Here is a 14,063-nt window from a genome sequence, read left to right on the forward strand (position 1 = left end):
CCCCCTTTAAGTCCAGAGTCACACAGGATGCTGTAACGTATTTTACCTTCAGCTTTGACTCAAAAAAAGAAAAAGTATTTGGATTTTAGTCAGTTAGATTTGAACATATCCATATGTAAATATGTATTTATTTTAGGATTTTAATATTTATAATATTTTAATTAAATATATGGGTTTTATGTTTGAAAATGTTACTACTACTACTACTACTAATTATGATAATTTAATGTTGTTTTTTTGTATGTTTATTATATTTAGATATTTATTATATATGATATTATATATGAAAATAGTGTGCACGGTTGCATTAAATATGTTAAAAATAAGGTAAATAATTAAAAACATTGTATCTGTTTCAGAACATTTATGTCTACGTAAGCCTTGACTCCAAAAAAAGATTAAATTGTTGATTTGAATCTGTTACATTTGAGCCAAATATGTAATTATTTAAATATACTTAAGTATTTTAAAGGGGGGGTGAAATGCTATTTCATGCGTACTGAGTTTTTTACACTGTTAAAGAGTTGGATTCCCATGCTAAACATGGACAAAGTTTCAAAAATTAAGTTGTACGTTTGAAGGAGTATTTCTGTTCCCAAAAATACTCCTTCCGGTTTGTGACAAGTTTCGGAAAGTTTTTTTCGAGTATGGCTCTGTGTGACGTTAGATGGAGCGGAATTTCCTTATATGGGTCCTAAGGGCACTTCTGCCGGAAGAGCACGCTCCCGTATAGCAGAGCACTGAGAGCACAACAGACTTCACTGATCAGAGCGAGAGCGTCGCCAAATGTCACAAAAGAAGTGTGCAGACAACCCTGCACAGATTACCAAAAGAGAAACAGCATTAAGGGACCAGTGGATGGAGTTTATTTTTACAGCGCATCAACAGAGTTGTGCAAGTGTTTTTGTTTGTTCCCTGCATTTCGGTTTGCACATCGTTTATTTCCTCAGGATAATGCAATCCCAACGAAAAAGGGTCACGATTGTGTGTTGGAACCACATGCAGTGAGTAAAACTGCTTCAAATATCTCTGTGTTGTTAACTTAGCTATCAGCGCGTAAGCACATCAAGTAAACAACATGCGATGTTGTCATCAAACTGCACTTTCCACATGTACAGCTTAAAAAAAAGACGACAAAGTGGAACTTAGTCATTTTCCAAAACCGCTAAGCAAATATATATACAGTTTCAGTACATACCACATAGAGACGTTGTTGCTGATGCTGCTCGTGTTCAATTTCAGCCTCTGGATCTGATTCTGGATCATAAATAAACGGCTGAATCTGACTGTTAGCCATGGTTTGTTTTGGTTGGTTTTGTCCTCACGGTGTCACAGCTTCCAAACGCTCTCAACGCAAAAGCCTACTCACGCTATTGATTCTTTAGCTCCGCCCACACGTCACGCCTCCAGCCACTTGTGTTTTTCCGGGAAAAATCGGTACAGACTATCTTTCTCTTATGAATATAATAAAACTAAAGACTTTTTTGAGTTATGAAGGATGCAGTACTACTCTATAGGTACTCAAGATTAACAGGATATTGAGTGAAAACGAGCATTTCACCCCCCCTTTAATAATAATAATAATAATAATTATTATTATTATTAATTTATTCTTTGTTTATTTAAATTTATGCATATTTTACTATATATGTGATATATTTGATTATGTATCATAAAGGACTAAATTGTTTAATAATTATAAAAAAATATTTAAAAAAATTGCAAATATTATCTTGACTCCAAGAGAAACATCTGATTTTAGTCTACATTTGAGCCTATCCATACGGAAGTTAACATCTAAAGCATTTATTAATCTTAGTTAATGTTTGTTCATGTTACCTAATGGAACTGTAATGTAAAATGTTGCAGTTTTGGTTTAATTTCATGGCATAGTGTTTTACCAGAGTATTTGTCTCTAAGGTTAATTCATAAGCCATTTTTATTTAGTATTTCATATTTGGTCCTATTTTTTCTGAAACCTTATTCAACATGCTTGGCCTCCACATTCTGATTGTAAATATTAATGTAAACGTGACTGAATCAAGAGCTTTACTGTATCGCTCTGTTCTGTCCGTTTCTCTCTCCTTCCTTGAGATTTGCTCCAGTACTCACAATAACTCAATAACTCATTTCAGCAGTCGTCCACATAAAACACGCATCCATTTTTCATTTTCACTCGTCCTTGGATGAGAGCAGAGGCAGAAAATTCCTTCTGATTCACTCTGTGTTCCACATTCTCAAAATACTGAATGAAGAAAATGACTTTTAATTGAATTGAGATTATAATTTTAGAAGTTTTGTCAGTGAAAGAAGCAGGTATGAAAAGAGAAGGGTCACTGAATAAATATTTATTTATTTTATTTTTTATTTATTTTTTATATTCACTTAAATATTACATAAATATTTTTGTGTTTGAATTCTAGATTATTTTATATTATTGAAAATGTTGTTAGTATTAATAATAATAATAATAATATATTAATTTTAGATTTTTATATATTAGTTTATATTACCAATATTGTTTATATTAATTTTATTATGTTACATATTTTATTATACATGAAAATTTTCAATAATGAGTGTGCAAATTTTTTTAAAATAATGACAAATTAGAAAAACACAAAATGAAATGCATCAATATTATAAATAATTAAATGCATGTTAATTTTATTATTATTATTGTTATTATGCTATTTTTTTTACATTCCTATTTATTTATTTTTTTTACATTTTGAATCATACATTACAGAAATGGCTGATTGGTTGCAATGATGCTTCCTGACACAAATGGTGAGAAACATATATATGATAACGTCAAATGGCATCTTTTTAGCTCAGACACACTCATGTGAACGTGTCACACATGTATAAAGTCATCCACCAGTGTTGAGAGACCTTCATCTCAAACTCCTGTTCACCTTGGTCTTGACTTTTTGATTTCTGTCTCCCACAGTCTCGGAGAAACAATGCTAAGTTCTATTGGCCCTTTTGCCCTCTTCTCTATAAATAGCAGGTCTGAAGTGTCGTCCATCCAAACAGCCTGCTGACATCCTGGTGCTTGAGGTGCTATTGAGGGTCAGGACTTTAAATCAGCTTCACTTCAGCTATTACTAAATAAATAGACTGAATAAGGGGCCATTCACCCAGAATGCGTTTTTCCATTCCATTTCTGATTATCACAACTTGCACCTTAAGACAAACTTAGAATTCGTATCTATAAATTCTGCTTCTTGCCCATTTCTATTATTTCTTTTATTGTTTTTGTCGTTATTGCATCTCAAAAGTGTTCTATGTTGCGCTTTTTTAAAAACCAATCCTGAGTCCTGCGACTCGCATGTTTAGATGCATTGGGTATAGTTTGTAAAAAAAAAAAATCTTGATGTTGCTAAAAATATGTCTAAAGTAAACCAATAGACCTGACACTTCAAGATCAATGTCAATTTTTTTGTTCTATTGCCCAGCCCTACTTTCACACAGTGAAATAATCTCTCTCTCTCTCTCTCTCTCTCTCTCTCTCTCTCTCTCTCGCTCTCTCTCTGATTTGAATGTGATTAGAGATGTGGAGTAAAGATGCGGTGGTTCTGCTCTTCTGCACCTTTCCTCCGTTTCATTAGGAGCTCTCTGTCTTCCTGTCTGTGATTGCCTGTCATTTATATTCCACCTGTTTGCATGTAAATCACCCCGCTGCACAGGGAGTCGCTTCTTGTTGTTTTCATGAAATGCGCCTGTTGACTATTTACTGTTGTGATTTGAAGTTTAAATTATGCAAGGTGATGCATTCGTAACACTTTGCTTTGTTAGCATTGTCGGAGAGGGAGAACACATCTTTACAATACTGAGGAACCAAGTTAGACAAACATTTCTTCAGTGTTTTCTATACATCCAATCATGGGCCGTAGCTTGAAATTAGTTTTTCAGTGGGTAATTATGATAAACTATTTACCTTTTTAAATGAATTTCACCGTCATTACACATCAAAACACAAACTAGTTACAGCAATCATGTACGTGTTTGTGTGTGTGTGTGTATGTATGTATGTATGTATGTATGTAAACTTTATTTCCAGACCCAGAGGGATCCATAGTACAATACAAAAACACATACATAGAGAGAAAAAACAAATAATAAATATACAAAAAGTAAAAATAGACCCTCCACAGTGTTCAGTGTCTAACATACAGACATGTACACCAATGGTTCCACAGTCTGGACGAAAATCTTACTGAACTTCGTCTAGGGTTAGCCAACACAGCAATTAGGTCATTTTTTGACTCAGACACCCTACCCATAAATCTAAACATTAAGTTACGCAATTTAAATACATGTAAACATTTTCAAACTATATACTTTATGTGTGTGTATGTACCGTATTTTTCAGACTATAAGTCGCACCTGAGTATAAGTCGCATCAGTCCAAAAATAAGTCATGAGGAAAAAAAACATAAATCGCACTGGACTATAAGTCCCATTTATTTAGAACCAAGAGAAAACATTACTGTCTCCAGCCGTGAGAGGGCACTCTATGTCTTCAGTGTAGACTACAGGAGTACTCAGCAACATAGAGCGCCTTCTCGCGGCTGGAGACGGTAATATTTTCTCTTGGTTCATGTCTCTTAGGGTGTACTCACACTAGCCAGTTTGAACCGTGCCCGAGTGCGTTTGACCACCAAAGCGCGGTTCGTTTGACTAGTGTGAGTGCTCCGAATCGTGCCCGGGCGCTGCTCGATTGGCCGGCCCTGGCCCGCTTGGAAGAAGTGGGCCAGGGCATGGTTCAGTTGGACTCGGGCGCGGTTCGCATGCAGTGTGAGCGCTAACCGTGCCGGAGCACGGAAGAGGACGCGTTGCGTCACGGTTTTGCAACGCTCCAAAAATAACATGGCAGGGAAAGGGTCGCTTTGGTCTACGGCAGAGGTGCAAAACGCATAAAAACTAAAAACTGCAAAGTCCTTGCTGCACTTCAGCTGGTACCTTGCAAACATCCTCATACGAGTAGCACGATTATGTGAAAATTTTCGCGCCACTAAGGCGACACATCTGTTTAACAACAGGCTGTGAGAGGGCTGTGGACCAAACAACACAAAATTATCTACAGAGAAAACAGAGCGATGCACTCCATTGTGTTCAGAGAGCGGCGGTCTTACTGTTTATCCCGAAACCGTCGCACCATAATGACGTAAACGTGCTCCGGCACGAATGCTGAAACCCTATATGTGAGTGCAGGCCAGAGGGGGAGTGGGGAGGGGGGACAATCGTACTCGGGGCCCGGTTCATGGCAACCGTGCCTAGTGTGAGTACACCCTTAGTTCATGTCAAATTAATTTTGATAAGTCGCACCTGACTATAAGTCGCAGGACCAGCCAAACTATGAAAAAAAGTGTGACTTATAGTCCGGAAAATACGGTATACATAATAAATGTACACAGTACACATTATGTAAGCTAAAATTTATTTTGGGTGCGATTTAATCATTTGACAGCACTTTTTATTAGTAGTATAGCTGATTTAACAGTAAACAATATTAAAAAAAATATATATTTTTTTTTAACTGAAGAAAAATGTTTGTTTCTGTTATAAAAATATTTTTAAAATAACTTTTTATAGTTTTTTAAATATTCGCTATATTGTAGTTGGCCTTTTTTTTATATACACATCCAACTGTTTTCAAAACACATTGAGAGACTTAATGAAGCTTGTTAAAGCAGACTTGTACTTCATTGATCAGTTGCCTATTTAAGACTTTCGTGGGCTTCAGTTCTCAATTTGACATAAATGCCTGTAATTTAGACTAATTACTCTAATGATCTTTAGGAAAAGGCTGTAATCTCACAAAAGACATGCTAATATTCAGCGCGTTGTAATTTCCCATCCATTGAATTCAGCAGAGGCCGAGTTAAGCTGAATTCTCCTCCATTTTCTCACTTTTGATTAAAAATAAATTGGATGTTTGCGCTGGTGTCTCATGACCCTAATTTGGATCTTGATATTGGCTTCTCAGACACATATGATGGTGTGATGTCACCAGAGGCAGGAATGATTTGAGCTGGCTGTAAACAAGCGTTTGTGTAATCAGGTGTAATAACCCTGTAGTAATTGTGTCTCACAAGTGTTCTCTGCAATCTTCTCTTATGAAAACATCTCTAGCTCATGTTTCAGCTCAACATCAACAGAGAGGAAAACTGAAGAAAAGGAGTTGCATGACAATTAACCATGTTTTTAAAGTCTTATATATGAAGACATTGACACTTTTTTTTTTTTTTTTTTCGGTAAGTTTTTACAAATAATCTATATATTCTTTATCCATAATATACTCTGTACAATGTAAATGAAATATTTTTTTCTAAATACAAATAATTAATTAAAATGGTTAGACTTAATTATATATCCAAAATAATTAAAATATAAAAATTATGCATAATCATAATAAAAATATTATAAATTGTATATAATATCAATATGTTTTTAATTGCTGATTCCTTTTACATTATCATGTTTATATATATATATATATATATATATATATATATATATATATATATATATATATATATATATATATATATATATATATATATATATATATAAAAGAAAGTCTAATTTTTTAATTCTTTACTGGTTTGGATCACATTTGAAATAGGATAATTTCAGTGTGATGTCAGACATTTGGAGCTCACTGTAATCGTTCTTTATATTTCGGGGTGAAGTATGAGCCAGATATGTTCTTGTAAGATGTTATGAAATACTGACTTTCATCTGTCTGCTAAACGTCTTTCATTGATTGGAGGTTTGAACTGGTCTCATACCAACATTAGGAGCGTGTTCTCCTAAATTTCCTGCTCTTTGTGAAAAGCGAGTGATAATAATGGATTGAAAGGAAGCGTTGTGCAGCGACGGTGCTTTTAGACTGAGGAGTAATATCACTTTAGAGCAGAGAGCTGATATTGAGGAGAGACTGGAGTCAGGAGGAGCGTCACTGCCGGGTCACATCTCTTTAACCTGCTCTTTTCTTCAATCTTGAATAAACACTTTCTTTATGATTCTCACGTGAAGCTGTTTAAAGTCAGCGTCATCGCTGCAGACTTCACTGACCAATTCTGATCTTGCAAAATAATGTTTTATAAAAACAAATAGTTTAAATGAAATATTCTGATTGGACATGCCATGTTCAGTGTTTTTACATTTAATTTAGAAGATGCTTCTATACAAAGTGACCCGCAAATGAGGAGTACAACAGAGCGATTCATCCTAAAGAGGCAATGACATGAGAAGTGCTAATAATGATAAAAATGTACTACTATTAAAGTCAACCTCAGAAAGGATTTTTTCAAATGTATGATCAATAATCATCATCTTTATCATATTATTATATCGTTGTTAATATTATTGTCTATCATAAATCATTAAATAATAACAACAATTTAATAATAATGACTTATTTTATAATTATTGTAATAATAATAATAATAATAATAATAATATTGTGGCGAGTGGGGCGGGGCCGAGAGGCGTGGGAACGAGGGGTGGGGCTCAGGTGTAGCTCATCTCCAATCACTACACCTGGCCTCACTCCTCGTTCCCACGCCTCTCGGCCCCGCCCCACTCGCCACATACCCCCATCGCCCCTCGCAGGCCGGGGGGTACTCCCGAGACTGCGCTCTACTCCCCCCCCCCCCCCCTTCCCTCCGGGGGAGACCGCTCACGGGGACCTGCGGGAACCTGGGGGTAGGACAGACGAGGCGAGAGAAAAGGAGATGGAAGGAGGAGCGACAGGGACGAGAGAGGGGAGAGAGGAAAAAAAAAAAAATCCGGTTCCCAGACGCACTGCTGCTCGGCCCTCCACCGACTGGGTGATCTCCTCCGCGGTGCCCGGCGGTGGCACTGGACGGCCCTCGGCGGACGGCACGACACTCCTCCGCCGCCCGGTGGACGGCGACGGCTCCTCCGATTTTGGGCAGCGGCAGGAGTCCCCCGTTCCCTGCCCCTCCGGATTCCGTCACGGAGGCGGCAGGCTCCGGCCCCCTGGCGAACGGCGCCGACTCCTCCGCTCCCTCACGGACGGCAGCCGCCCCTCCTTGTCGTGGGCGGTCGGCAGCGAGCTCGCCCGTCCCCGGCAACTCGCTCCAGCCCACCGCCTCGAGCGTCCCTGGCGGCACATACCTCGCCAGCTCGAGGGCACCGCGGATTCACCACAGCGGCGAGGGATCTTCAGCAGCGCGTCCCTCCTTCTCCCGGGCTTCGGCACCACTGTAATAAACAAATCTCCATATTCATCGGGAAGAAGGAGGCGGGAACCGGCGCACAATCAAAAAGCACTTTAATATCCAAAATAAATACAAAACGGCGCACCAGCCCCTCACGGCCGACTGGTGCGCATAAATAAAAAGCACACACATTAAAATAATGTCCCAGGCCTGGTCCTCTCTCGTCCTTCACGGTCGTCGCTCCAGTTTTATATCCTTCCATCTCCTACGTGGGACTCGATATAGCGGTGGGGCTCAGGTGTAGCTCATCTCCAATCACTACACCTGGCCTCACTCCTCGTTCCCACGCCTCTCGGCCCCGCCCCACTCGCCACATATATTTATAATAATAATAATAATAATAATAATAATAATAATAATAATAATTATTATTATTATTCTTTTTTTTATAACTATAAATATTATACCTATTTGTAGCCATAATAAAAACAATATTTACATTTTATTGTTATGCTTAAAAACATTTTACATTCATAACAATTAATAATGATAACTATTATAATTAATCATTCATAATTGTATTATTATTATTATTATTACTATTATTTGTATAGTTAGTCATCATAAAATTATAACCATCTTTATAATTACTCACTGTCGTCATAATATTTTTTAGGATTTTGTTGTTTATGCTAATATTATACATATTTATAAATATCAATTATAACTTAGTTATTAATCCTATTCATATCATAATTTTACTATTATTATTATTATTGTTATTATTATTGTTTTGAGCATAATTTAAATTATAGTAACTATTATTTATAAATATTATACATTTATAATTATAAAATTATTATTGTATTTGTAGTAGTAATAGAAAATAATAATTTAACATAATTAAAATATTAAACCTACATAATCATAATAAAATATGAATTACATGTAATTATCAATAATTGTTTTACATTTCTGTTATGTACAAAATATTGCTTACTCCTTTTACATATCATGCTTTTTACTTTAATATATAGTTTTATTAATAGAAAATAATAATAATAGTAGTAAATGACAGGCCTTCAGTCTCAGATAATCGGTGTCTGTTTTTGGTCTGATATCTCCAGGCTTTTTCTTGTGAATTGTAGTGGTTTATCTTCATGGCTAGGTTGGTTCTTCGAACACGGTGTGTTCTTTGGTCTCTGTACTTCCTGTTTTCCTCAGGCTTGATGTAAAAGCTAGCAGTAAGTGTCAGAGACGTGTGTGTGTGTAAAGAGCGCGGCCTGACCTCAGCTATCAGAGTCACTGCTCTTCTTTATTCAGTCTCTTCTCATCTGTCTGTGTGTCTCGACCGAGCTGTGCTTTGATCCTGCAGCGAGATGTGATCAAGAATAGAGAAAAGCCTCTTAACTTGTTTGTTGTCATGTTTCTTTACAGGTTCAGGGTGTTTCTGGTCCTGTGTGTCACAGTTTGTGATCATGCCGGGTTGTTTTATGGTGGATGAGTGTGTGATGCTCATGGAAAGACTATGTTTGCCAGGAAAACTGAAATCATATTATATATAACATATATAACAACTTTACAATAATGTTCCATTTGTTATCATTGGTTTATGCATTACGTAACATTAGCAATGAGCAATCCATTCATTCAAGTATGTATATAACTGTTACCATTGTATTAAAATGAACTGAGATTAATAAATGCTTTAGCAGTATTTGACACTTGTAGTTAATGTTAACTAATGTAGCGAAGTAATGGTAACTTTATTGTAAAGTGTTACTTAAAATGGTTATATGTGTAATAATCATTATAATCATTTTTATAGATTTAATATTTCTTTAAATATCTTCAAAATTGATTCTTGTTAGATTCTCATCACTGTAATAGAGTTTTATAATATATATATATTCATTCATTCAATATTAAAAATATTTTTTAATGAAATGTATAAAACTAAAATATTTTTTCATCAAATATATTAAATTAATATAAAATATATTTAATAAATTAAAATAATAAAAAAATCTAGCATGAATCACCAATAATATGTTTATAACAATTAATTGTCATGGAATTTTTTTTTCTTCTTAAAACTGGCATAATTTACATTAAACCAAATAGATTTTCTTTCTTTTGATTTTGGGCTGAAATATGGACATGTTTTTGGCTGTGTTTTTTTACCCGGTATCATTTGAGTGATCAGTGACTTTCACATGGACTCTTGTTAACAAACACAAGCAGCTGCCAGTCACTCAAGCCACACATTTGCTCTGGATGTTTACTCTTCCATCACTTTGACTCTATTATGTGTTGTGCTTCATCAGCTGTGTGTCAATATCTGCTGCACTTCATGTCAGATTAATTCAGCACTTCCTGCTCATTAAAGCCCTCGTCAATTTAAACCAACAGGACGTCTCTCTGTTGTTCATTTCTGATTTTTGGATATATTTAAGTCTTTTTCAGTCTTTTTTTTAATGCATCTAATAATTAGAATACAACATGTAATATGCATTACAAGTAAAAATTGAGTAATTATTCTAAATAAATAAATAAATAAATAAATGTGAAATGTGATCCTGTTAAAATGTAAAAAATAAAATGATTGCATATTTACAGGTTTTGTCATTTATTTTTGCTTTTAATACATTAGCATCTAAACATTAGAATGCAACGATGTAATATGCATTACAATGCATTACAAGTAATTATGCCAAATAAATTAGTTAATTTACATTTACAATGTGAGCCTGTTAAAATGAAAAATTAAAACATAAAATTACAAGTAAAAATGGAGTAATTATGAAAAAAAATCCTCTATTGCACCAAATAAGTAACTAATTCAAAATGGAAACCTCATTATCTCTGTGCTTTTTGAAAAATGATTTCTTCTATCTTATCAGTTTAGTAAAATGTGAACAAAACCTTTCCACTTATTTGCTGTGTTCAGTTTTCTTTTCAAATAAAGGATGAGATGTAAATTGGCTCAAAAGGAAATCATGTTTACCATTGCACTGAGGAAGAATTATGCGTTATGGAAAATGAGATTTGTTTTAAATATGCAAGCAAATTTCATTAAATCGTTTAGATGGAGTCTTTTTTGTTTGTGTGTAAAGACCCCTATCGCTTTTCTTGTGCAGTCTGTGAAGAATCACAAATGATTTTGTCAGTCGGTGTGATTTACTGTAATGCATGTGCACCCTAAGCGCTAACGAGGCTGACATTTACATTCTGCAGGAGATGCATCTCTGTGTGCACTGCTACAGGAATTAAACACTTACTCCGAGTTTGTTTCCATGCTTTATTTTTTCTTTCCTTTTCTCGATATTGAAAAGCTTCGTTAAATGACATAGCATTAAAGAAACATCTGTAGCATATATATTTAAACATTTTAAACGTTTACATTTATTTTCATTACATTAGCGTCTTACAACCTAAATGTAAAATAAATGTTAAATTGTTAAACAAAAGCCATTATGATGTATACATATTTGAAAACTTAAATCATATCTTTGTTTCGGTCAATTGTTCTGTGAAAGATTTTTTTTTAAAATGTAATTTAAAATAATATATTTCAAAGTGTAAATCAAAAACCATCATGATGTATAAACTTTGAAATATAGATCATATTTCTTTGTTTTTGTTTTTTTTGGGCATAGTCACAATGCAAAAGGAGGAAATTTATTTATTTTCTTTTAAGAAAGATGTTTTCTTATTTTGTAAATGCATATAATTTTATAGTAAAATAGGATTGCCACATTGCTTTATTTAGAGTGTGCTTGGACTTATTTTCTCACTGATGGCCCTTTGAATGACTAGAGATGCATTAGATTAGGCTAAACACATAATGTTTGTGTGATTCTGGTGATTGTGCTGATTGTTGCTCATGTTTTTTGTCAGATATGGAGTCAGTGGAGAGGCTGGTTTCCTCGAGCTCCAGTCAGACCTCCATAAGAGCTTCATCAAACCCAGAAACCTCAGCGACAACAACACACAGCAAGAGCGGTGAGAAACACAGTCACCCAGTTCAGTCCATAGGGACTACAGGTGGAAATTAGCAATTGTTGCTATAACCTGGCCCAAGACATATTTTCTTGTTTAACAAGTTTAATGTTTATTTGTGCATTGTCCCTGTTTCAAATAAAATAATTTCCATTCCATTTCCATTCCATTCCATCAGAATAAAAGTGCCAAATACACTGCGACAGAAAGAGTTCTACAGTGAAATATACATTATAATAGTACATCTAATACTATTTTTATTATAAACTTTTTACGAAATGTTACCATTTCTTTTGTGTTGTTGTGGAACACTTTGTTTGCAAAAAAGGTTAAATATTGACTTGATTATATTTTAAAATAATAGTGGTTGATTATCACCACTAATACATTTGTATTAAATCATAAGTCCAGAAAAAAAAAAATTTTTTTTTTATTGAATTCAATTGATATGCATACTTTTTGATTATAAAAATGTAATTAAACTATAAAAAAAAAAAAAAAGGTATCAGTTAAAATGTAAAACCGCAAACATGGAATTTTAGAACAACTTAGATTTCACATGAAATTATATCGTTTCGTGACTTCATTTAATTAAAACATGCTTTTTGATTACCAACATTTAATTTAACTTTTAAAATGGAGTCCAGAAAAATTAAAAAATAAAATAAGAATAAAAAATCTAAATTCATAGGGACATACAATGTAATTTTTGTTCAACTTTTAATCAATTGTTGTTGATTAGTGTATGTTTCCTGATTTCAGTTATTTAGACATGCTTTTTCATTAACAACATTTAATTTAAACATTAAAACCAAATTTTAAAATAATTTGTGGAAAAAAGAAAATAAATGAATTGATATGAAGAGTTACTTTATTAATGAACCCCAGCATGAGGCCTCTTGCTCTCTAGCCTGTATGAAATGATCCAATCAGAGGCAGCTGAATGTCTGCTGTTGATGTAGACGCTGTCAGATTAGCCTGACCACACAATAATATGCTAATTTATAAATTGTGATTTGTGCATGTTTTTTCTTCTGTCTCCTCGCCTCTTTGTTCTCGCTCATGATAAGAAATGCCAAGAGAGAATCCGTCGGTTTGTTCCATGCAATTACTAGAGCTTTCTCTCTCACTGATGAATAATGTATTTGAATTGCTGTTTTTACACGCACAAAAGCAATCAAATACAAAGATAGTTTGCCTCAGATAACCTGTTTTGACCAGAGTAATGAATTCAAAACAGAAGTCAAGTGTGTGTCATTATTATGTTTATGGTTGTAAATTTCACTCATTGCAGATTTTTTTTTTTTTTTTTTTTTTTATGTTTTCCTGGTTCATATTGTATATGATCTCAAAGGTGTTTTTTTGTTGTTGTTGTTGTTTTTGTGTGTGTGTGTGTGTGTGTGTGTGTGTCCGTTTTTTCTGAAAAATTAAGAGGACAGTCAATCTATATATTTATATAATGCAACATAGTATTTACTTTTTTATTGGTAAAATTAAGGTGTATAAAACTGCTTATTAAAGGTTATTACAAACATCCCGCCTCATTTTTAATAGTTTTTTTCTTTTTAACCCTATGGGTAAAATCATCCCTTTAGATAATAATTTATAAATCGACCGAGGAAAATTTCATGAGCATGACAAAACAGTAAAAGTTATCCTTGTTCAGGTCATATTTTTAAACATCAACATTTTTGCTTAACAAGAAAATAAAACAGGGTTTGAAACATTTGGTGAAATAAATACATTTCTGGCTGAATTATTGAAAGAGCAAAAATATTGCATGGTAACGCAAATAAAATTTCATACCTTTTCTTTTCTTTTAACTTCTTTCCTCTCTGCTTTGATTATTCGGCCGCTTGGAGT

General features: G+C 34.2%; 1 protein-coding gene across 8 annotated transcripts in view; it reads left to right on the forward strand.

The window, feature by feature from the left end:
• LOC127965113 (bromodomain adjacent to zinc finger domain protein 2B) overlaps nt 1–14,063 on the forward strand; it is a 70,954-nt gene that overhangs the window by 21,836 nt on the left and 35,055 nt on the right. For all 8 annotated transcript variants that reach the window (XM_052565689.1, XM_052565682.1, XM_052565687.1 and 5 more), the window contains one exon: nt 12,099–12,203. In XM_052565689.1, coding sequence (XP_052421649.1) covers nt 12,101–12,203 — 103 coding nt within the window. In that variant the 5' untranslated portion in view covers nt 12,099–12,100. The remainder of the gene's footprint in view (nt 1–12,098; nt 12,204–14,063) is intronic.

The sequence above is a fragment of the Carassius gibelio genome, chromosome B9, assembly GCF_023724105.1.
Source record: "Carassius gibelio isolate Cgi1373 ecotype wild population from Czech Republic chromosome B9, carGib1.2-hapl.c, whole genome shotgun sequence".
NCBI lineage: Eukaryota > Metazoa > Chordata > Actinopteri > Cypriniformes > Cyprinidae > Carassius > Carassius gibelio.